General features: G+C 50.2%; 1 protein-coding gene across 1 annotated transcript in view; it reads left to right on the top strand.

Moving 5' to 3' along the window:
* The first annotated feature begins 11,896 nt into the window (after positions 1-11,896).
* slc26a10 (solute carrier family 26 member 10) overlaps positions 11,897-24,921 on the top strand; it is a 129,324-nt gene continuing 116,299 nt past the window's right edge. Inside the window, exons 1-3 of the mRNA XM_070869296.1 lie at positions 11,897-12,161; positions 17,286-17,396; positions 20,172-20,329. Of these exons, the coding sequence (XP_070725397.1) occupies positions 11,897-12,161; positions 17,286-17,396; positions 20,172-20,329 (534 nt within the window). The remainder of the gene's footprint in view (positions 12,162-17,285; positions 17,397-20,171; positions 20,330-24,921) is intronic.

Raw genomic sequence — 24,921 nt, 5'->3', positions numbered from 1 at the left:
TCTCAGGTGGACGTAAAAGATCCCATGGCACTATTTCGAAGAGCAGGGGAGTTATCCCCGGTGTCCTGGCCAATATTTATCCCTCAACATAACAAAAACAGATTATCAGGTCATTATCACATTGCTGTTTGTGGGAGCTTGCTGTGTGCAGATTGGCTGCTGCGTTTCCCACATTACAACAGTGACGACACGCCAAAAGTACTTCATTGGCTGTAAAGCGTTTTGAGATGTCCGGTGGTCGTGAAAGGTGCTATAGAAATCCAAGTCTTTCTTTTTTGTCACTATCACTTCATAAGGCTTGGCACCAATCGCACCAATGGCATCCAGCGTTACTAGGCAGTGTGCCTTTGGCCACAGTAGACACTTCAATCAAGAGTGGGACGATCGAGGCAGCTGCTGCTCTTGAAATGATTTTTTTGCAGCAGCAGTGGAGATGGCTGGATGGAAATCTGTGGCCTTGGTGCCTGTAAGCAGCTTCAGGTGTTGGAATCAAGCAGCCAAAGCCACTTCCTGTCTGAGGGAGCGCTGCATTGTCGGAGGTGCATCTTTCGGATAACCTCTGCCCATCTGCCCTCTCAGGTGGATGTAAACGATGCCACGGACACTATTCGAAGGCAGGCATGGGAGTTCTCCCATCGAGTGTTTGCTGACTGGACAATTGACTGAGATTGCCCGAGTGTCTAAAATAAGAACAGAAAATGAGGGAAATACTCAGCAGGGCTTCCACAAAACCTAAAATATCAGCTGTTTGGATTGTAGGTGGTGCTGCTAGTCATCATCATAGGCAGTCCCTCGAAACGAGGATGACTCGCTTCCACGCCCCCAAAAAAGGATGAGTTCACAGGTGTTTCGAAAGAAGTACCCGAACTACATCCTGAAGGGTGGAAGATGCCTGTGCATGGATTTTTTTAACGTGTGGTGGCCATTGCACACCAGCCACCACACGGGCCTGACAGAGCTAGGTCTTGGCCCAGTGGCAAGGGTTAACCAGGACAACTGGAGACCTGCTCTGCTGCACGGGCCTAGTGCGCACACATATCGCAGTGTGGGCTGGGCCCGTGCTGCCCCTCACCCCGAACTCACGCTTGTCCTGGGCCCCGATCACATCCCTCCACAGTCTCCCGCCGCTCCTTCGCCCCGACCTCGCCGCTCCTCTGTGTCTGCCCACGCTCCAATCACCGTCCTGGACCTTGCTGGTGTCACTCTTCACTTGCCATTGCTGATATATATTGTCCAGGTACACTAAATGTATAAGTACGCCACAGAGGGCGCTGTGGTGGGAGACCTGAAAGTACCTGCGAGACAGAGTATAAAAGGCTACCCACCACACCTGGGAGACACTCTGGAGTTATGCAATAAAGGACGAAGGTCACAGCAGTTACTACAACACCAGACCGTGTGGAGTCAGTGATTTGAGTGCTACATACACCACAGTTGCACAGTGGTGTGGAGGCATACCACTTCATTGAAATATATACCATTTAGCACTACCAAACTCCCTTGTCTATTTTCTAGCCTTTGTTTCCTCTGCCTTCCAATTTCGCTTATTAATTTTCTGCCTTCCATTCCAGCTTTTCTTCTCTCCCTTCTGAATCTACTTTCAGGTTCCCATCCCCTTGCCAAGCTAGTTTAAACCCTCTAGTACTAGCAAACACTCCTGTGAGGATATTGGTCCCGGCTGCTGGTAATGAGCTGTCCGAGCAGGTGATCTTTCTTAAACCTTATTATAGCTCTGTAATAAAACAAGGTGACGTTTGCATTAAAAGCAATTGACAGTAGCATATCTTCCCCTTTAAGGACATCGACTGTGAGAGCATTCTTCATGTATGAGTCTGGACAATGCATTATTGATTAACACAGAGGGCAGCACAATTGTGCTCAGAGGTACGGTAGATAGTGCTTATGTTCCTGGACTAGTAATCCTGAGGCCTGGACTCATGATCCAGAGACATGAGTTCAAATCCCACCACGGCAGCTGGGGAATTTAAATTCAGTTAATTAAATAAATTTGTAATTAAAAAAAAAAAATGCTAGTTATCAATAATGGCGACCATGGGCTGAAAATTGGTGAACTTAGCGGCCACTGCTGCCGACATTCCTCTGTAACATCTGCCCAGTGCCAATGGGGCGGGCCGTCGGGAAGCGTCAGCGGACGGCCGAGTCGTGTAAGTGGTATCCCGCCCGCCGAGATGCGATATTGATGCGGGCGGGACTCAGCGGCAGAACGAGGGTGGACTGGAGGCTGGTCTGTCCCTGGCGGTAAGTACAAAGACCGTGGAAAGAAGGTTAGCGAACATTTTTTATTTGTTTTTTCCACAGCAACTTACCTGGATGGGGTCCCCATGAAGGTCTTCCGATAGTTTTTTTATTTTTTGCTAATGATTTATATTTTTAGCTCTTCGACCCTCCGTGGGCCCGACTCCATCCTCGGCGGCACTTGGGCGGCAAGCGCCTCTGCCGCCGAGAATGAGAGCTCCCGCCGGCTGCCGCCCAGATTGGCGGTGTAAATTCCTCATTTGCCGCCTGCCGACCTTCGAGGGACCTTGGTGATGAAAACCACACCCAAAGAACCGTCAGTTACCTCGGCGGCCATCGGCGGCCCTGTGGGCGGCCCTTGGGCGGGCGGAGGCTTTCATCGATTTCGGGCCCATGCTACTGGATTGTCGGAAAAACCCAAGTGGTTCACTAATGTCCTTTAGGGAAGGAAATCTGCCGTCCTTACCCGGTCTGGCCTATATGTGGCCCCAGACCCACAACTGCCCCCTGAAATGGCCCAGCGAGCCGCTCAGTTGTACCAAAACCGCCACGACAAAGTCAGCACCAAACGGACTGCAGCGGTTCAAGAAGGCAGCTCACCACCACCTTCTCAAAGGATGTGCTACAAATGTGGCCCTTGCCAGTGACGCCCACATCCCAGGAACAAATAACATAAATGATTGTGCCTGGTCCTGTTCATTTGCTTAGTAGCAGTTGGCACAGTGGCACAGTTTTGGTCTCCGTATTTAAGGAGGGATATACTTGCATTGGAGGCTGTTCAGAGAAGGTTCACTCAGTTGATTCCGGAGATGAGGGGGTTGATTTGTGAGGAAAGGTTGAGTAAGTTGGGCCTATACTCATTGGAGTTCAGAAGAATGAGAGGCGATCTTATCGAAACATATAAGATAATTGCGGGGACTCGACAAGCTGGATGCAGAGAGGATATTTCCACTCATAGGGGAAACTAAAACTAGGGGACATAGTCTCAGAATAAGGGGTCGCCCATTTAAAACAGAGATGGAGACATTTCTTCTCTCAGAGGGTTGTAAATCTTTGGAATTCTCTGCCCCAGAGAGCTGTGGAGGCTGGGTCATTGAATATATTTAAGGCGGAGACAGACAGATTTTTGAGCGATAAGGGAATAAAGGGTTATGGGAAGCGGGCAGGAACGTAGAGCTGAGTCCATGATCAGATCAGCCATGATCTTATTGAATGGCGGAGCAGGCTCGAGGGGCCAGGTGGCTGACTTCTGCTCCTATTTCTTATGTTTTTATGCTCTTACACCTCGCCGTGCCACAGGCTGTCTATCAAGGAGATCATCATCATAGGCAGTCCCTCGGAATCGAGGAAGACTTGCTTCCACTCTTAAAATGAGTCCTTAGGTGGCTGAACAGTCCAATACGAGAACCACAGTCCCTGTCACAGGTGGGACAGATAGTCGTTGAGGGATGGGGTGGGTGGGACAGGTTTGCCGCACGCTTCTTCCGCTGCCTGCGCTTGGTTTCTGCACGCTCTCAGCGATGAGACTCGAGGTGCTCAGCGCCCTCCCGGATGCACTTCCTCCACTTAGGGCGGTCTTTGGCCAGGGACTCCCAGGTATCAGTGGGGATGTCTCACTTTATCGATGTAGAAGCACAGTCAAATTTATACTTTCACGAGCCAGGTCAGGTCACGTAAACTATGAAACTATGGCATCATCCTTCCAGACGGCACCGAAACCAGCCACCGATACATTTGCAGACCTGACGGCACAAGTACATTGTGCACATCACTCAATGCCTCACAACAATGTCAAATGGAACAGAAGCAAACCGGCAGCCAAGATTCAGGAGAATGATAGAAAGGGTCATTTCAGCGAGTCATCTCGGTGATGAGGGTGAACACGGTTAATTTATGGCGCAGGTGTATTGTTGAAATGTCAATTTGTGAATGGTCTCCGTTTATTTTGTTGGAAAGCAAACAGGAAATGAGGTGGCGACAGTCATTCGCATGGGCCTCTTTGTACAGGTGGTCCATCCATGTGAAAACAGCTGGCACAGAGGCCCTTTCCTACGCCACTCAGGTGTGGCCGCTGGCACGTAGGCCCGGGAATTGAGTTGACCAGCTTTTCCTGGAGATGCCCAAAGCCTGGACTGGACTCTCTTTAAAGGACTGGATGGAAAATCATGAGCAGCTTGTGCCCAATAATGGTCCCGCCTCTTTAAACTCTTACCGGCTCTGGTGCTTGGAGATGGAATTCTCTCCCAAATGCTGTATTTCTGTCAAAGGCGGTGAACGTTAGCTTCGGGTGATGGAACCCGTTTCTGTTTTGAGTGCTCCCGGATCAGGCATACCACAGCCATCTCTTCGTTCAAGCTTTTGGTCACCCTCCCAATCTTGTCCCCAGGATCCATTCCTTATCGATTCCTGTTCAGAATGTTACTTTTCCCGTGAAACACCTTGGGTCATCGCTATATGTTCAAGGTGCTATATAAATGCCCAGTGTTGTTGATGCAGTGCCAAATTCACTAAATATATTCAAAAGGGAGTTAGTTAGATGAAGTCCTTACTACTAGGGGGATCAAGGGGTATGGCGAGAAAGCAGGAATGGGGTACTGAAGTTGCATGTTCAGCCATTAACTCATTGAATGGCGGTGCAGGCTAGAAGGGCCGAATGGCCTACTCCTGCACCTATTTTTCTATGTTTCTATGTTTCTAAATTAAGGGCAGGTTTGTGCTTTGGTTCCAAACCCCGTAGACACCTGGGGCTAGAAATTGCGTGGCGTCTCGCTTGGGGCGATAACTTTTGAAGGTGCGCTAAAGTATTGGCGGGAGAAAAATTGTTTTGCTCCCGGGAACTTCCGGTTTAGCGCTCCAAGCATTATCATTTCCCTTCGAGCGCTGAAGGGAGTGAGAGGGGCGGTGTCGGCAGAGTGCTGAGCAGTGTTCCGTGCAGTGCTGCCGTCTGTACAGGCTCCTTCCCTCCCTTAAAGGGAAAGGCCAGGGTTGGGGTCAATCACTTTGCATACTCTGCCTGTGGGGCCATGGGTCCTGCGCTACGTGCATAACAGACCCAAGCACTCTGAGAGAGTGCAGGGCTGAGCAATCGTAGGGGGCAAAAGCAATCAAGAGGCACCAGACTGGGGAGATGAATAAATTTTGCCCGACCTGACTTTAATTAGCGCCCCTCAAGCGGCCAGCCGAGGTGACAACGCCTCCTGCAGCTGCCGTTGTTGACGTCCGACGATGTTGCAGGGGGCGGGAGCGAATATCATATCCGGGCGGTAACGGGGCGCTGCGGCACCGGATGATGTCACGATCTCCGGGGTGCAGGAGACCGGGCCGGTAAGTTTTAGCGCCAGCGCAAAACCGCCTGGGAAGTTCGCGGGCGTCGGTGAATTCGCCGCACCCAGTCGGTAACTCCTTAGCGCCCCGTTACCGCCCCCCCCACAGGTGCCAACAGGAGGTGCAAAGCAGGCCAATTTCTCCCCCTTGGTGTGGAAGGACTTTGGTGGTTTGCCTGGGTTCTACTAACTCAAGAACCAACAAGTTCACACAGTTATGCTGTATTAGAAAAGTAACCAGACACGAATATAGCAACAGCAGTAAGGAGAACAAACAAGATCTGGGGTAATAGTCAGAGGGGTAGATCATAGATCCCAGAAATTCCAATCGAGTTTGTACAGAGGATTGATAGAGGGAGGATCTCCACTATGAGTTTGTTGGTATACGAAGGAACTCTCCCGTCACCCTGCTTAGAGCACTGTGGACTATTCCAGTCACTGTCATGCAGTGACGATATTTTGGCTTCGGAGAGGGTAACGTAAAAGATGACAAAGTTGATAACTTGAATTAAGCACATATTTCAGCATATCGTGGGTCAGAACCTTCCACCTCTGAGTCAGAAGTTTGTGGGTTCAAGTCCCACACCAGGGACTTGAGCACATAAATCTAGGCTGACACTCCCAGTGCAGTGCTGAGGGAGTGCTGCACTGTCGGAGGTGCCGTCTTTCAGATGAGACGTTAAACCGAGGCCCCGTCTGCCCTCTCAGGTGGATGTGAAAGAACCCATGGCACTATTTTGAAGAAGAGCAGGGGAGTTATCCCCGGTGTCCTGGCCAATATTTATCCCTCAATCAATATAACAAATCAGATGACCTGGCCATTATCACGTTGCTGTTTGTGGGAGCTTGCTGTGCGCAAATTGGCTGCTGCATTTCCTTACACTGCAGCAGTGACATAAGAACATAAGATAAGAACATAAGAAATAGGAGCAGGAGTCGGCCATTCGGCCCCTCGAGCCTGCTCCGCCATTCAATGAGATCATGGCTGATCTTCTACCTCAACTCCACTTTCCCGCCTGATCTCTATATCCCTTGATTCCCCTACAACTAGACTACATTTCAAAAGTACTTCATTGGCTATAAAGCTTTGGGACTCCTGAGGTTATGAAAGACGCTGAAGAAACGCAAGTCTTTCTTTCTTTCTTCCTGAGGTTGTGAAAGGCGCTATAGAAATGCAAGTCATTCTGTCTTTCTTTCTTCTTTCTTTTTTCTTCCTTCCTTTCTTTCTTTCTCTCTTTTTATCTTTCCTTTGTCCTTTTATCCAATCATTGCAACAGAAGCAGTAGCCACAGAAGCACGTGCACAGTTGAGGACCCCAATCCCGTGGGCTATTTCTGCAACCGCGGATGCCCAGCGAGGAGTGGCACTCACACGATACGCAGGGCAGGGCAATCGTGGACCTGGAGCCTCCCGACCCGCGCTCGTCGGCAGCGGCCGATGGCAGAACCAGCCCGACTGTGCGGCATTGCCCCTGTGAGGGTCCGTTGGGAAATGGGCGCCTAGGTCCCAGTGAAACAGGAAGGCCAGATTGACAGCACAGGAGGCGAACCCGGCTGTAGGAAGGGACGGTGGCTCGGAGGTCCCGAGTACTCAAAACTGGCTTTAGCTCCCAAAGACCACGCACCAGGAAGGAAGCTTAAGGGCAGGTTGGGTGGAGTGTTGCTTCCGAGAATGAATGAAATAAACTGGTGCAAGGTCAGTTTACAAGAATGAAAGAAAATATGAAAAGGGCGCAATGGCATGCAGAAACCCACCCTGGAGAATATTTGTTCAACCAAGAAACAAAGATAGCAACCAGCAGAAAACCCACGCAGCGGAAGGGGTTGCGTGAATCTCACAGAAGGATGGTGCAGCAATATTTACAGGGGGTGTCGGAAGCCAATGTGGCAGCTGCCACTGTTGACTCTGGACAGCATCTTCCCAAAGTGTGCATCTCCTTAGGAAGATCAAATATTGAAAGGGTCTGAGCACGCAGATCTTAAAAGATTGGTTCCATTGGTTGACCAATAACGCCCAAGAGAGGATAGACTCAGGAAACATAGGAACATAGGAGCAGGAGTAGGCCATTCAGCCCCTCGAGCCTGTTGCGCCATTCGATGACATCAGGGCTGACCTGCAATATATACAACTCCATTTACCTGCCTTTGGCCCATATCCCTAATACCTTTGGTTAACAGAAAGCTATCAATCTCAGGTTTAAAATTAACAATTGATCCAGCAACAATTGCCATTTGCAGAAGAGAGTTCCAAACCTCTACCATCCTTTGTGTGTAGATGTGTTTCCTCATTTCACTCCTGAAAGGTCTGGCTGTAATGTTTAGACTATGCCCCCTAGTGCTAGGCTCCCCAACCAACGGGAATCGTTTCTCTCTATCTACCCTATCTGTTCCCCTTAATATCCTGAAAACTTCAATCAGATCATCCCTTAACCGTCTAAATTCCTGGGATTACAACCCTAGTTTGTGTAATCTCTCCGCGTAACTTAACCCTTGGAGTCCAGGTTTTATTCTGGTAAACCTACCCTGCACTCCCTCCAAGGTCAATATAACTTTCCTAAACTGCTCCCAGTGCTCCAAGTGTGGTCTAACCAGGGGTTTGTACAGCTGCAGCATAACTTCTACCCCCTTGTATTCTAGTCCTCTGGATATAAAGACCAGCATCCCATTGGCCTTCTTGATTATTTTCTGTACCTGTTTGTGCCATTTTAATGATCTATGATCGATCTCATTATCACCAGCATGAAGGGGCGGAAGTTGGAAGAAATGTATTCACACAGATTGCTGGAACATGGAATGCTTTACCACCAGTTGTGATTGAGGTAGAGATCGCAACATCACCTAAAAGGGATTGGAAAGTGTTTTATAAAAAGGAAGAATATAAAAGGATACAGGTGTAATATGTGCATCTGTGAGCATGCTCACAGGTTTGTAGAGCTGTTGGGAGCCGGCACCTCACAACTTGAGCCGCCTCGGGGAAATCCCCTCCGTGCCTTTCAGTTCTGCGTGGAGGGATTTCCTGTACGGGCTGCTCCTGCACACTTGCAACCTTGCCATCCTCGTCTGCCGTCCAGACACGCCATGGCGTACCATCTTGCCGTCCGGAGGAGGCGGGGGTCCCCGATGGAGTGCACTCTACGTGGGAGTCCTCCCACAATTTATCGGGGACTTGGCCTGGTGGGTGGTGCACGGAGCAGTCCCGTGCAACAAATTTTCAAGCTGGTTCACGGCCGCCTGCAATTTCTGCGGTCTGGAAGAGTCCGTGTTCCATGTTTTTATGGAGTGTGCGAGGTTGCAGCCCCTGTTTCATTATTTAAAGGGACTGCTCCTCAATTTCTGGTTGTACTTCAGTCCCACACTCCTGATCTTTGGGCACCCTGTGCGGAGGGGAGCGGGTAGGTCCGAGGGCCTCCTCGTAGGACTGCTCCTGGGCACGGCCAAGGGGGCCATCAGCCGGTCCAGGCAGCGGGCGGTCGAGGGGGTCGTTCAGCCCGACTGCCTGCCTCTCTTCCGCGGTTACATCCGCGCCAGGGTGTCCCTGGAGATGGAGCACGCGGTGTCCACCGGTACGCTCGCGGCCTTCCGCGAGAGGTGGGCACCGGAGGGACTGGAGTGCGTCGTTACCCCTGGCAACCAAATTATAATTTGATTTTTTTAAATCTAAAGTTTAATTTGTTTATTGTGCGGGTTTTAGTGTGTGTCCCCCCCACCCCACCTTTTAGCCAGGGGGCACTTGTATAATTTGTATTTTTAGTGCCCTCAAAAAAAAAACAAGGGGGCACTTGTTTGAAAGTATTTAGAGTGGTCCGCCCCCCCCTCCCTTTAATCTGGGGGCACTTGACTTTGATTTAATGATTTTTATTGTTCACAACAAAATAGTTGTAGAGCTGTTGACGTGGTCATTAGCCGGTCCAGGCAGCGGGCGGTCGAGGGGGTCATTCAGCCCGACTGCCTGCCTCTCTTCCACGGTTACATTCGTGCCAGGGTGTCCCTGGAGATGGAGCACGCGGTGTCCACCGGTACGCTCGCGGCCTTCTGCGAGAGGTGGGCACCGGAGGGACTGGAGTGCATCATCACCCCTGGCAAACAAATTTTAATTTGAATGAAGTTTACGGTTAAAAGTTAATTTGTTTTCTTGCCGGTTTTAGTGCCCCTTTAATAAGGAGGCACTTGATTTATGGTTTCAACTTAAAATAGTTGTAGAGCTGTTGCATTGTGAGTGACTTAGCCAGTCACATGATGTTCACAAGACTCAATAAAACCCCAGCCAGTTGGGTTCGGGGGATCCACGATGAGGTATGCAGTTGTGAGCCTGGTGGATGAACTGGTAATGTGTAGTGTGATTGTTAAACCTTTGCTAATAAACCAACTAGTTCTTAATAGCAATGTGTTGTTATGAATGCTTAAGCAAAGAACCCATGAAGCAAATACATTAGACCAGGGAAAGGGCAGGGGTATGGGGGTAGAGGAGTCTTCTCCAATTAAAGAGCTGTTATTGGCACAGGCACAATGGGACTTCTTCTATGCTGTAATGTCTTTGATATTTACCTTCTTGATGCCATCTTCAGTCAGACATTCTGCCAGTTCTGCCGACAGTGCCCGCAATACAAAGCACGCCACCATGGTGCAGGTGGACTTGAGTGCCAGGGTATGATTCTGGTCGAGGTAGAACCCAAATGGCAGCTCTCTAACCACAATCGATTGCTGTCACTCTGCAATCAACTACACCGCAATTTATTTTCAAATTCCTGTCGTTCATTGACTGAAATGGCAAGCCCCCTCACGGAGGAGGGGGGGAAATTCCTGGCTTCCCGTGGGGCACATGCCCAGGGAATGTCGGAACTGAGAGGAAGTGGAGCGCGCGACATTGTGGTAACCCCAATTTCATTGCCGGGGCGGGACTTCTGCGCCTGGTGCAGGAAGTCCTGCCTCGCCTTGGTTACCACCCATAAACGGGGCATTATCGAATGCCAGCCCCATGGTTCGGCCTCAACTGGAGCATTGTGTCCAATTCTGGGCACCGCACTTTAGGAAGGATGTGAAAGCCTTAGAGAGGGTGCAGAAAAGATTGACGAGAATGGTTCCAGGGATGAGGGACTTCAGTTACGTGGATAGACTGGAGAAGCTGGGGTTGTTCTCCTTAGAGCAGAGAAGGTTGAGAGGAGATTTGATCGAGGTGTTCAAAATCATGAGGGGTCTGGGTAGAGTAGATAGAGAGAAACTGTTCCCATTGGTGGAAGGGTCGAGAACCAGAGGACACAGATTTAAGGTGATTGGCAGAAGAACCAAAGGCGACATGAGGAAAAACGTTTTTACACAGCGAGTGGTTAGGATCTGGAATGCACGGCCTGAGAGGGTGGTGGAGGCAGACTCGATCGTGGCTTTCAAAAGGGAGTTGGATAAGTACCTGAAGGGAAAAAAATTGCAGGGCTACGGGGAAAGGGCGGGGGAGTGGGACTGGCTGAGGTGCCCTTGCAGAGAGCCGGCATGGGCTCGACGGGCCGAATGGCCTCCTTCTGTGCTGTAAACATTCGATGATTCTATGATTCTAACTGCGTTGAAACAACGTACAGCGGATTCCAAACCAAGCGCATTAACCTGTGGGCTGGCAGAAGAATGATACCCCCTCTGTGGTTGCGACTCAATTGACTGCAAGCGAGTCTCTCTCGCAGAAACAGAGCTCCTCTGCACTGACGACCTCACCAGCACTCACCGTTCCAAGATTAATCTGCCTGCATTACTTCCTAATGCAAGAACAAGGGAAGCCGTCAGACTTTTAACAGGTTCGTTCCCACAGTAAGACGTGCTCTGAGATCGCAGCTGAACAAGCAGGGGTAAAACTTTTGTGGCTGCAGCACTCACGGAGGCTGAGCACGGCTCGAGTGCTGTCCTTGTCCATCATCACTATCTGTGAGGGGCAGAAATGTGTTCCAATTGGCTGGCGCCAGCCATGTCAGTCACTGAAGCAAGGGCCAGTTAAATCTCCTCACCGCCCACTTGCAACTTATTGAAGCCAGGTATTTGACTGCAGGTACAGCGAGGAAGGAATACACTTCGCCTGATCAAAGGGGAAAAGGTCGAGTGCACTTCTTGCAGAGTCAAACTCCAGGAATGTTATAAATGATAAACGCCTTCAGGAAGTCTCTCTCTTGTCGCTCCCTGTGTTTCCATAGGTTGGAGACACACACAGGAAAGAGCAGAGAGGGACTGACGGATTTGTACAAATAGGAGCCCACTCTCTCTCTCTCTCGCTCGCTCTCCCTCTCTCTCTCTCTCCCTCTCTCTCTCCCTGGACTCAGCAGACAGGCTCAGGGAGGCAGAATGAGCGGGGTGGCCATCTATCGCTCCATTTACACCGAGGACCGCTTCGACCAGTGCTTCAGCAGATCCAAGGAAGAAGAAAAAGCAGCGGAGAGCTTCCAGCAGATGGCCCGGAGGAGCTGCGCGTGCTCAGGGAACGCCTGGAAACGCTTTGTGAAAGAGCGGTTACCTTTGCTGGCCTGGTTACCCAGGTACAAACTCAAGCGGTGGCTCATTGGGGACATTATCGCAGGTCTGACTGTGGGGATCATCCACATCCCACAAGGTAGACAACCTCTTATCCTTATACCCTCATTAGTTAAGAGAAAGCGCGGTACTGCGGCCGGTGGGCTTTGTCCCATCTCATTTTTAGCCACTTTTGGAAATCAAACTTGAACTCCCCCCCCCCACGGGAAAGTCAGTTGGCGGTTGCTTTGGTGGGCGAGGGTGATGGGGCGAAGGAGTGGAGGTCAGGGCTTGGTCTGACCGTGGGACTGTGGTCTCAGCGCCGAGCTCCCGCCGCGGAGGGATATCAGACACTTGCGCCGACGCGAGGAGGGAAAACTGGAGGGACCATTGTCACCGGGTAACGTTTTCTCCTCGCCGAGTGGCCAACTCCAGAGCGCTGGTCTGGGACGGGGTCAGCCAACACCCCTTTCAGCTGGGGGCAAGTAGAAAGGGGGAAAATACTATACGCTCAGGGACGAAGCTCAGAAGCGGGCAGGTGAATGTGGTGGATCAGACGTTGCGCTCAAATGTGCCGAGCATTTGGAATGGGCAGTCTAGGGTGGCGATCGAGGTGGACAACATGCGAGATATTCAGGGGGAGTTGAAAAGGCATTTGTTGAGAACATCGATTGAGGGATGACTGTAGCGACCAGCTAATTCTGCTTTTGAACTCTTGGGCAATGGGCCAAAAAGGGACTTTTCTGCCGTGTGAATTCCTGCATTGGAAATAAAAGGCAAAATCACATCTTCAGCACAAAACCAATTTCTTTGATTTGTTCTTATGATGTGGGTGTCGCTGGTAAGGCCGGCATTTATTGCCCATCCCTAATTGCCCCTTGAGAAGGTGGTGGTGAGCCGCCTTCTTGAACCGCTGCAGTCCGTGTGGTGAAGGTGCTCCCACAGTGCTGTTAGGGAGGGAGTTCCAGGATTGTGACAATGAAGGAACGGCCGATATATTTCCAAGTCAGGATGGTGTGTGACTTGGAGGGGAACGTGGAGGTGGTGGTGTTCCCATGCGCCTGCTGCCCTTGTCCTTCTAGGCGGTAGAGGTCGCGGGTTTGGGAGGTGCTGCCGAAGAAGCCTTGGCGAGTTGCTGCAGTGCATCTTGTAGATGGTACACAGTGGCTCATAACATCTGGAAGAGGGCCTGAATTGTGGGACGGCCAGCCACCAGACAAACCCTCGCTCTGATGTAGGACGGAGCAGTGGGGATTATTGGGGCAGGCAGCACGACAAGCATTTGGAGGTGGTGAAAGCAAGTGCAGCAGGGTGACGAGCTATTTCTCATAACTTTCCTCTTTCCTTGAACCTCTGTAGCCTGTGGGTTGATGGTGCCACCGTGATGTTGTTGGGTAGGGAATAGCTGAAAGAACGCCGATATATGTCCAACTCAGGATCGACTTGGAGGGGAACTTGGGGGGTTGATGGTGTTCCCACACCATTGCTGCTCTTGGTCTTCTCGGTGGTGGAGGTCGGAGGGGTCGGAGGTGATATCAAAGTAGGTTTGGGCACCATCCTGTAGATCGTCGGTTTTGCAGGGCGCAGTGGTGAAGAGGCTGGACATCGAGTTCATTTATTTCAAGCAGGTTGATGACGGCGTTGATACAACTTGCAATGGGATATCTGCAGCTGAATTAACAAATGTGCTATAAAAACACAGAAAATAGGAGCAGTAGTAGGCCATGGCTGATCCTCTATCTCAACACCATATTCCCGCTTTCTCCCCATACCCCTTGAAGGCTTTTGTGTCTAGAAATCTATCTATCTCCCTCTTAAATATATCCAGTGACTTGGCCTCCACAGCCTTCTGGGGTAGAGAATTCCACAGGTTCACCACCCTCTGAGTGAAAACGTTTCTCCTCATCTCGCTCCGAAATTTCCTACCCCGTATCCTGAGAGTGTGACTCCTTTCACAGGAAGTACAACCCCTTCAATAGAAAAATATTGAATTATAATTTTCTCAAATAGAATACTGGATGTTTGTTTATCAGTTACTTGGGCCGGAATTTTCCCCTGAAAAAAAATGGATGGGCTGGGGGGGCTGTGAAATTGTTAAAAATGGGATTCCTGACCTGATCCCGCCTCCAGCCCGCCCATTTCCGGTTTTGACAGAGGCGGGACTGGGGGCAGGTGACCAGGTGGCGGAGCCTTTTCTTTTTGCACCTCCATTTTGAATTTTACTGCATGTGGACAGGTGCTTCACACAATTCGTGAGGCCCGGCAACTGCTCGAGGCCCGAGGCGGAGACTGCTGCATCCAGGAGCTAAGCGGCTTTCTACCTACCTCCTGGGCCCAGCCTAACCCACCCCCCATGTTCATAGACATCCCCTCCCACCACCCCCCCCCCCGGGTCACCGACTGCCTTCCCAGGCTTCCGATCCCCATCATCAGGCCTACCCCCCCCCCCACCCCACCAATGATGCTAAGGCAGGCCACAAGCCTCCGGTGACCAGCCACGATCCTCTCCCCCCACCGCCCCCCCCCCCCCGCACCCCGCCACGCTAATGGTCCGGCCGACCCCAGCCCCTGTCGAGCCCCCCCCCCGATCCTCCAGCTGACCGCCCCCGCCAATCCCTGATCCTTTACCCCCCCCCCCCACCCCCGCTCGCCGCTGCGATCCCCGACCGAGCCCCTCCCCCAACCCGCCTACCTGCTAATTATTCCGGCCGACAGCAGAAGCAAAGGTTCAGCGGAGGAACTCCTGATGTCCCACTGTGATGTCAGCAGAAGATCAGTGGAGACTCGATATTCTTCAGCCACTATTCTCCCCACAACTATTTTAGTTGCGCCTGTAAACAATAAATCATAAAATCAAGTGCCCCCTGATTTAAGGGGGGGGGGCACTAAAACCGACAAACTTAAACAAATTAAACTTTGGACATTGCGTGGTTCAAATTCAAATTTGGTTGCCGGCGGTGATGATGCACTCCAGTCCCTCCGGTGCCCACCTCTCGCGGAAGGCCGCGAGCGTACCGGTGGACACCGCGTGCTCCATCTCCAGGGACAGCTTGGCTCGGATGTAACCGCAGAAGAGAGGCAGGCAGTCGGGCTGAACGAACCCTTCGGCCGCCCGCTGCCTGGACCGGCTGACGGCCCCCTTGGCCAGGCCCAGGAGCAGGCCCACGAGGAGGCCTTCCGACCTGCCCGCTCCCCTCCGCACCCATTCTCCCCACATCCTGAATATCCTTCACTCACTGCACTCTTCACATGTTACACACTCGACGCAGACTGGGAGGGTGTGATCTGTCGCGTGCTCTGGGCACTTGCTAGCACCCAGCGCCGCAGAGTTCTTACCCGAAAACCATTAACCTGACGATTCTTTCTCACCTCGGCTGGACTGAATGCAAACAAGTGAATCCCGTGCGCACATCTGTTTGCGCAAGGATTTGAATCCGTCGTGAAATAAATGTCTTTTGTCTTCCAATGTTGAGTGACATTCAGGCTGGGATTCGAATGGTTCTCCATTTCACGCTCCTGGAGTCAGCATCAGGGACTCCCCAGTCAGCTGGAACCGTGCTGACAATGCTCCGTCTACTCTGGCCCACTGTGCTGCTCAGTTGCAGCCCCTGTGGGCAGCCACTCCATCAGCAATGTGTCAACGCTCCATTTCTGGTACCGGGCACCTTCGTGGCTTCTCCAGCAGGATTAGCAGTTTAAAGAGATTATTTCCGCTTTGACGCTCCCCCTAAACGCCCCAAAAATCTCCACTTTTGTAGCAAATTGCACCTTTTTCTCACACATGCCTGTAGCCACGAGTGACAACACTCTGATTGCCCAAACCAAATATGTCGAGACCCGTCTCACCAACACACTGTGGAATATCACTCCCCAGTAGATTTAAAGTAATTGGGGGGAGGTTTAGAGGGGATTTGAGGGGAAATTTCTTCACCCAGAGGGTGGTGGGGGTCTGGAACCCACTGCCTGAAAGGGTGGTAGAGGCAGAAACCCTCACCACATTTAAAAAGTACTTGGATGTGCACTTGAAGTGCCGTAACATAAAAACATAAGAACTAGGAGCAGGAGTAGGCCACATGGCCCCTCGAGCCTGCTCCACCATTTAATACGATCATGGCTGATCTGATCATGGAATCAGCTCCACTTCCCCGCCCGCTCCCCATAACCCTTTACAACCTTATCACTCAAAAATCTGTCTATCTCCCCCTTAAATATATTCAATGACCCAGCTTCCACAGCTCTCTGGGGCAGAGAATTCCACAGATTTTACAACCCTCTGAGAGAAGAAATTCCTCCTCGTCTCAGTTTTAAATGGGCAACCCCTTATTCTGAGACTATGTCCCCTAGTTTTAGTTTCCCCTATGAGTGGAAATATTCTCTCTGCATCCACCTTGTCGAACCCCCTCATTATCTTATACGTTTCGATAAGATCACCTCTCATTCTTCTGAATTCCAATGAGTAGAGGCCCAACCTACTCAACCTTTCCTCATAAGTCAACCCCCTCATCTCCGGAATCAACCTAGTGAACCTTCTCTGAACAGCCTCCAATGCAAGTATATCCCTCCTTAAATACAAAGACCAAAACTGTACGCAGTACTCCAGGTGTGGCCTCACCAATACCCTGTACAGTTGCAGCAGGACTTCTCTGCTTTTATACGCTATCCCCCTTGCAATAACCTAGAGGGTTACAGACCAAGAACTGGAAAGTGGGATTAGGCTGGATAGCTCTTTGTCAGCCGGCACGGACACGATGGGCAAAATGGCCTCCTTCCGTGCTGTAAATTTCTATGATTCTATGATTCTGTTAACGCCTCGGCTCAATTTCAAACCAGGTCCCAGAGGTGTAAGGACAGTGTTTAATCCAATGGGGCACATAAGAACATAAGAAATAGGAGCAGGAGTAGGCCATTAGGCCCCTCGAGCCTGCTCCGCCATTTAATACGATCATGGCTGATCTGATCTTGGCCTCAACTCCACTTGATTCCCCTAGAGTCCAAAAATCGATAACAACATAAAAAAGGTATTCCCAGCCCTTCGGGGTTAGAAGCATCAGACACCGTAGCTGGTCACCACATTGATTGAACCCACAACCTTGGCGTTATTAGCACTAAGCTCTACCCATCTGAGCTAATCGACCAACTGACACCTCTTTCTTTTCCCCCAAGCCTCCTCCCATCAAGTGGATGAGCTACACTGTATAATTATTATTATTTGTAACTCTTTCAGGGATGGCCTTTGCACTGCTGACCTCTGTGGCCCCAATCTATGGACTCTACACCTCATTCTTCCCTGTTGTGCTGTACATGTTTTTTGGAACCGGACGACATGTGTCAACAGGTAAGGCCGGGCTGGATTTTCGGCTTTGATGATTTCGGGGCGGTAATGGCGGCGGGGCGGTAAAGTTAGCGCCCGGGAACAGTTTGCGCCTCAGTCGGTAAATTTGGGCAGCTGGGCCCTGGGGTGCAGCACTAAGGGAGGCGTCCTCTCTCAGGGCGTTAGGGTGGGAAACTCCCGAGGTAAAGAGCCGGGCCGGGAGTACTCCGAGAGATGCCTCGGGAGGGTGGGGGGGGGGGAGCTATTAAAAAACTCCACAAAAACATTACCAAAACATAGCCCACCACAACATAAATCGCAAAAACATTTGAAGAACAATCACACTTACCTCAGGAGTCCATTACTTACCTCTCCGCAGTCGGTATCGTTGCCCCGCCCGATTTCCCAGGCGGTCACTGCGGGGCGGACGGGTCGGGCTGAAGTTAAAACTCGGGCCGGTGTCACAACCAGGGGTGTTGCACACCGGGCGCAGCTCTTCCGGGCGGTGCTGCTCCGCGCCGCCGCTAAACCGGACCCGAGGATCACCGCGGGGCGCTGGAGGGTGACCGCCCGGCCAGAACACCTCACCGCCGCCATTGTCGGTGCTCTGGGCGTAAAACGGAGTGCAGAGGAGCCGAAAATCCACGCCCAGGGTCTTTACTCCCAAATGACATCTCGGCTGAAGTTTATGTCCTGAGAGAATGTCACAGGATTGAATGGACGGCTACATTCACCTTTATACAGCAGATTAGCAGCCGCAACGCACCCAGGAGTAGCACCGGGAGAATCGGCCCCAGTATCTGCATGCACTTGGCTCCCAACTTCATCACTGCTGTTTACAAAAAAAGGCCACTCTTTATTACAACAGTGACTACACTCCAAAAGTTCATCACTGACTGTAAAGCGCTTTGAGACGTCCGGTGGTCGTGAAAGGCGCTATATAAATGCAAGTCTTTCTTTCTTTCGTTCAGCTCAACAGGCTGGTGGGCCTTGGGGCTGCCTAATTCTAACTCACCTGGTGTGAATGGGCAGGCTTGGGGCTGCATTATCTGGGAAGTGGAACATTAATATAAAGCACAATTAATGTGGTCTCAGGGACCTGTTTTGATTATCTAAGAGGATCAGAGATAAATTTTCCAGATTCCGCCCCACCCCGACCCACTAAATTGGTCTTTTAAAAAATATATATTCTTTCGTGCCTCTTCCAGGAGATTGCATGGTTGCTGGTAGATGGGTTTGTTGTGAATTAGCCTCAGCAAGGTGCTCACTAGGATCTCCACAAATAAATTAAAATCTCTTTTCATGATTGAAGGGCATCAAATTAGGCCCACGTCAGAGACAGGCTCTATTCTGGTGCCAATACACGTCAGCATCATAGGCAGTCCCTCGGAATCGAGGAAGACTTGCTTCCACTCTAAGTCCTTAGGTGGCTGAACAGTCCAATACGAGAACCACAGTCCCTGTCACAGGTGGGACAGATAGTCGTTGAGGGTAAGGGAGGGTGGGACTGGTTTGCCGCACGCTCTTTCCGCTGCCTGCGCTTGGTTTCTGCATGCTCTCGGCGACGAGACTCGAGGTGCTCAGCGCCCTCCTGGATGCACTTCCTCCACCTAGGGCGGTCTTTGGCCAGGGACTCCCAGGTGTCGGTGGGGATGTTGCACTTTATCAGGGAGGCTTTGAGGGCGTCCTTGTAACGTTACCTCTGCACGCCTTTGGCTTGTTTGCCGTGAAGGGGTTCCGAGTCGAGCGTTTGCTTTGGGAGACTTAGAGAGGAGACAGCCTCATAATTATATTTGCCTTTAGGGAAGGAAATCTGTCGTCCTTACCCGATCTGGCCTATATGTGACTCCAGACCCACAGCAATGGGCTCACTGTTTGAGTGATGTTGATTGGGGGATCCTTGTGGGCCAGGACATCGGGGAGAGTTCCCCTGCTCTTCTTTGACTCCCACCTGAACAAGCAGGTTTAACGGCTCATCCAAAAGATAACACTTCTCTGTTGATTATGACCCCTGGTCTCTAGTGGGGATTGAAGCCTACAGCCTTCTGACTCAGGTGAAAGTTTAAAAAATGTATTCATTCATAGAATGTGGGCGTCGCTGGCAAGCCCGGCATTGATTGCCCATCCCTAATTGCCCTCGAGAAGGTGGTGGTGAGCCGCCTTCTTGAACCACTGCTGTCCATCAATGTAGTTTTTTTGATACGACACAGTAGCTTGCTAGGCCATTTCAGAGGGAAGTTAAGAGTCAGCCACATTGCTGTGGGTCTGGAGTCACATATAGGCCAGACCGGGTAAGGGCGGCAGATTTCCTCCCCTAAAGGACATTCGTGAACCAGATGAGTTTTTATCACAATCCAATAGTTTCATGGTCACCATTACTGATACTAGCTTTTTATTCCAGATGTAGATGCTGGGTCTGTTTTCTTTGGAACAGAGGAGACTGAGGGGAGACCTTAGTGAGGTGTATAAAATTATGAGGGGCCTGGATAGAGTGGATAGGAAGGACCTGTTTCCCTTGGCAGAGGGGTCAACAACCAGGGACCATAGATTTAAAGTAATGGGTGGGGGGGGGGGGGGTTGTTAGAGGAGATATGAGGGGGAATTTATTAGTCGAGGTCTCTGGATTACTAGTTTAGTAACATAACAGCTATGCTACTATACCCATAAAGTGTACCAACTGAGCCATTTAAAGAGAAAACTAATCATAGATTGGAGGGCAGTGAGTGTTGGTTTGCTCTCTGTATCAGTGCTGGTAAATTGCCACTCCTTACTGTTAAGGATATGCTCTCCGCTTGCCAGGTACCTTTGCTGGGATTAGTTTGATGACAGGCTCTGTGGTCGAGCGCTTGGTACCACATCAAATGGGATGGAACGTGACAAACCTGGAAGACCCAGAGCTGGAGAAGCAACGAATATCCGTCGCGTCAGCAGTGACCTTTCTCTCAGGACTTATGATGGTAATTGTTCCCACTCTTTCGTTTCTCCCATCCTCTCTTGAAGGCGCCGAGCGGTTGCGTTCATCGGGCTCCAGCAACGCTCCGGTACCCCCACGCGACTGGCCAACTGCACGTGAGACCAAGCAATGAGAGTTGGCGTCACAGCCCCGTTCTTCCCTGCTGTCCTCGCGTGCGGACTTTCCAGCGGGGGTTCACTGGGGGTCGTGATCAGAGTTGGGGGCCCTTTGCTGATTGTCCGCCTGCCAAGTCCAGGGATCCCGAGGCCGCTTGAAGTCACATTTTGAGATCAGCTAGCTCAGCATAGGCTGGGTTTGAAGATGGGATTCGCATGGCCCAGTAACAGAGCATTTAGTTACTGAGCCTGCAAGCGAAAATACAATTTGAAATGGAAAAATAAATTGGCCGGGAGTGTTGGTGCTTCTATTTGTTTACTTAATTTCACTTTGAGAATGGTTTCATTTTAAGAATTATAAGAACATAAGAATTAGCAGCAGGAGTCGGCCATTCGGCCTCTCGAGCCTGCTCCGCCATTCAATAAGATCACGGCTGATCTTCTACCTCAACTCCACTTTCCTGCACTGTCCCCATATTCCTTGATTCCCTTAATAGCCAAAAAATTATTGATCTCTGTCTTGCATATACTCAAAGACTGAGCCTCCACAGCCCTCTGGGGTAGAGAATTCCAAAGATTCACCACCCTCTGAGTGAAGAAATTTATCCTGATCTCAGTCCGAAATGGCCGACCCCTTATCCTGAGACTGTGACCCCTGGTTCTAGACTCCCCAGCCAGAGGAAACATCTTGCCTGCATCTACACTGTCAAGCCCTGTAAGAATTTTGTATGTTTCAGTGAGATCACTTCTCGTTGTTCTAGACTGTAGAGTATATAAGGACATAAGAACATAAGAAATAGGAGCAGGAGTAGGCCATACGGCCCCTCGAGCCTGCTCCGCCATTCAATAAGATCATGGTTGATCTGATCATAGACTCAGCTCCACTTCCCCGCCCACTCCCTATAACCCCTTATCCACTTATCGTTTAAGAAACTGTCTATTTCTGTCTTAAATTTATTCAATGTCCCAGCTTCCACAGCTCTCTGAGGCAGCGAATTCCACAGATTTACAACCCTCTGAGAGAAGAAATTTCTCCTCATCTCTGTTTTAAATGGGCGGCTCCTTATCCTAAGACCATGCCCTCTAGTTCTAGTCTCCCCCATCAGTGGAAACATCCTCTCTGCATCCACCTTGTCAAGCCCCCTCATAATCTTATACTTTTCGATACAGGCCTAGTCCACTCAATCTCTTCTCATAGGACAATCCCCCCATCCCAGGAATCAGTCTGGTGAACCTTTGTTGCACTCCCTCTATGGCAAGTATATCCTTCCTTAGGTAAGGAGATCAAAACTGTACACAGTACTCCAGATGTGATCTCACCAGGACCTTATATAATTGCAGTAAGACGTCTTTACTCTTATACCCAAATCCTCTTGTAATAAAGGCCAACATACCATTTGCTTTCTTAATTGCTTGCTTACCTGCATGTTAACTTTCAGTGATTAGTGTACAAGGACACCCAGGTCCCTCTGAACACCAACATTTCCCAATCTCTCACCATGTAAAAAATCCTCTGCTTTTCTATCCCCAGTGTCCTGGTCAATATTTATCCTTCAATCAACATGACAACAAAAACAGATGATCTGGTCATTATCACATTGCTGTTTGTGGGAGCTTGCTGTGCGCAAATTGGCTGCCACATTTCCCACATTACAACAGTGACTACACTCCAAAAATACTTCATTGGCTGTAAAGCAATTTGAGACATCGGTGGTCGTCAAAGGCGCTATAGAAATGCAAGTCTTTCTTTCTTTTTTCTTCTTCTGTGAAGACAGACACAAAGTATTTGTTTAATTTCTCTGCCATTTCCTTATTCCCCATTATAACTTCTCCTGTAAGGGACTCACATTTATTTTCGCTGATCTTTTCCTTTTTACATACCTATAGAAGCTGTTACAGTCTGTTTTTATATCTCTCGCTGGTTTACTCTCGTATTCTATTTTCCCTTTCTTTATCAATTTCTTGGTCCTCCTTTGCTGAATTCTAAAATCCTCCCAATCCTCAGGCTTACTGCTCTTTTTTGCAACATTATAAGCCTCTTCCTTTGATCTAATACTATCTTTAACTTCTCTTGTTAGCCACGGTTGGACCACTTTTCCTGTGGAGTTTTTGAGCCTTAAAGGAATGTATATTATGTATCAGTTCTTTAAATGCTTGCCATCACACCTTTAAATGTAGTTTCCCAATCTACCTTAGCCAACCCGCCCCTCATACCTACGTAGTTTGCTTTGTTTAGATTCAAGACCCTAGTTTCGGATTTAACTAAATCGCTTTCAAACTTAATGTAAAATTCTACCATATTATGGTCACTCTTCCCTCAGGGGCCCTTTACTACAAGGTTATTAATTAACCCTGTCTCATTACACAATACTAGATCTAAAATAGCCTGCTCCCTAGGTGGTTCCTCAACATATTGATCTAGAAAACCATCTTGTATACATTCCATGAATTCGTCCTTCACACAATTACTGCAAATTTGGTTTTCCCAGTCGATATGTAGATTAAAGTCCCCCATGATTACTGTATTACCCTTGTTACATGTACCTCTATTTTCCAGATTTATACTCTGCCCTACATTACAACTACTGTTTCGGGGCCTTTAAACAACTCCCACCAATGCTTTCCGCCCCTTGCTGTTTCTCAGCTTTACCCAAACTGATACTACTTCTTCATTTTCGGAGATAATATCCTTTGGGGTAGAGATTCAGTTGCTTAGCGCCCCTGGAAAGGGTCGGAACAGGGACGCTAAAGGGGCTCGGAGCCACGAGCGCCGGCATTCGCGCCGCTCGGCACAGTCAGTGTGCCGGTGCCGGTGGTGCTGACCAGTACCAGCCGGGGGCGTCGAGCTGGTGTGCAATGCCCCCCCCGGTTTCGACATTGCAATGATTTTGGTTTGGCGCTGACCCCAGTGGGACAGGTCACAGACTGACATTCTCTCAAGCATGGGCCTCGTGTGCATTTATACTGTGTAGTAAGGACGTATTAATGGCGACAAGAAACTGGGATTTAAACCACGCGAGCATGGCCACTAGCAGAACAGACGAGAGGTACTGTGTTAAGGAATGGTTGGGACAGAGATTCAACATTGTTAAAGCAGCACACAGTTCTCCAGGCAGACAAGGGCAGTCAGGCATGCCCCAACATGTAGTCGAACCCAGAGGGGGAGTTCGACAGAGACAATGGCAAGCTGAACGGCGATTCACGCCATTGCAAGGGACAATGCGGCCAGTAATGGGGCCATCAACACCTGTTAATGGTGCACTCAAGGACAGTCACAGGGGCAGTCAGGGACGATCGACTGGCAAGGGACCTTTTGTTTCAAACCGCAACTCATGCTGGAGGCGTGGAGGCATACACTCAGCCGGAGTTTGCAGAGATGAGTAAAATACCTGCAGAAATTGCAGAAATGGACACTGGGGGAAATTGCTGGAAGCTGAAGTTCAGCAAGTTCATATGGAGCACGTATACAGTTCATACACCAGGACGCCACCGATAATGATGAAAGTGCTCCTCAATGGCATCCCAGTATCAATGGAGTTAGACACGGGTGCCAGCCAGTCCCTGATGGGTATCAAACAGTTCGAAACGTTGTGGGCATCCAAGGCCAGGAGGCCAAAATTATCGCCAATTGACGCACAGCTACGGACTTGTACAAAAGCAGGTCATTCCGGTGCTTGGCAGTGCCACGGTAGTCGTGACCCACAAAGATTCGGAGAACAGACTGCCACTCTGGATTGTCCCAGGGGACGGTCCCGCACTACTGGGGAGGAGATGGCTTGCTGTCATGAACTGGAAATGGAGCGATGTCAATGTAATTTCCTCTGTGGAGCGAGTATCATGCTCACAGATCCTGGACAAATTTGACTCATTATTTCAACCCGGCATTGGCACTTTCATGGAGGCCAAGGTAGTGATCCACATAAACCCGGACGCCAGGCCAGTACACCACAAGGCCAGAGCGGTGCCGTACGTGATGCGAGAAAAGATAGAAGGCGAATTGGACCGCCTGCTGAGGGAAGTCATCATCTCGCCAGTCGAATTCAGTGACTGGGCGAGCCCGATTGTGCCGGTGCTCAAGGCGGATGGGTCGGTCAGGATATGTGGCGATTACAAGGCCACCATCAATCGGGTGTCACTCCAAGACCAGTACCCGCTACCGAGAGCGGAGGACCTCTTTGCGACGCTATCCGGTGGCAAACTTTTTTCAAAATTGGACCTGACCTCAGCTTACATGACCCAGGAGCTGGCGAGTGAGTCGAAGAAGCTGACCACCATCACAACACACAAGGGGTTGTTCGAGTACAACAGATGTCTGTTCGGGATTCGCTCGGCCGCCGCGATCTTCCAACGAAATATGGAAAGCCTCCTCAAGTCGATTCCAGGGACGGTGGTTTTTCAGGACGACATGCTCATTACAGGTTACGATACTGAAGAACACCTCCACAACCTGGAGGAGGTGCTACGCAGACTGGACCGGGTA

The sequence above is a fragment of the Pristiophorus japonicus genome, chromosome X, assembly GCF_044704955.1.
Source record: "Pristiophorus japonicus isolate sPriJap1 chromosome X, sPriJap1.hap1, whole genome shotgun sequence".
NCBI classification, from domain to species: Eukaryota; Metazoa; Chordata; class Chondrichthyes; family Pristiophoridae; genus Pristiophorus; species Pristiophorus japonicus.
This window is presented reverse-complemented; position numbering and strand designations above follow the sequence as displayed.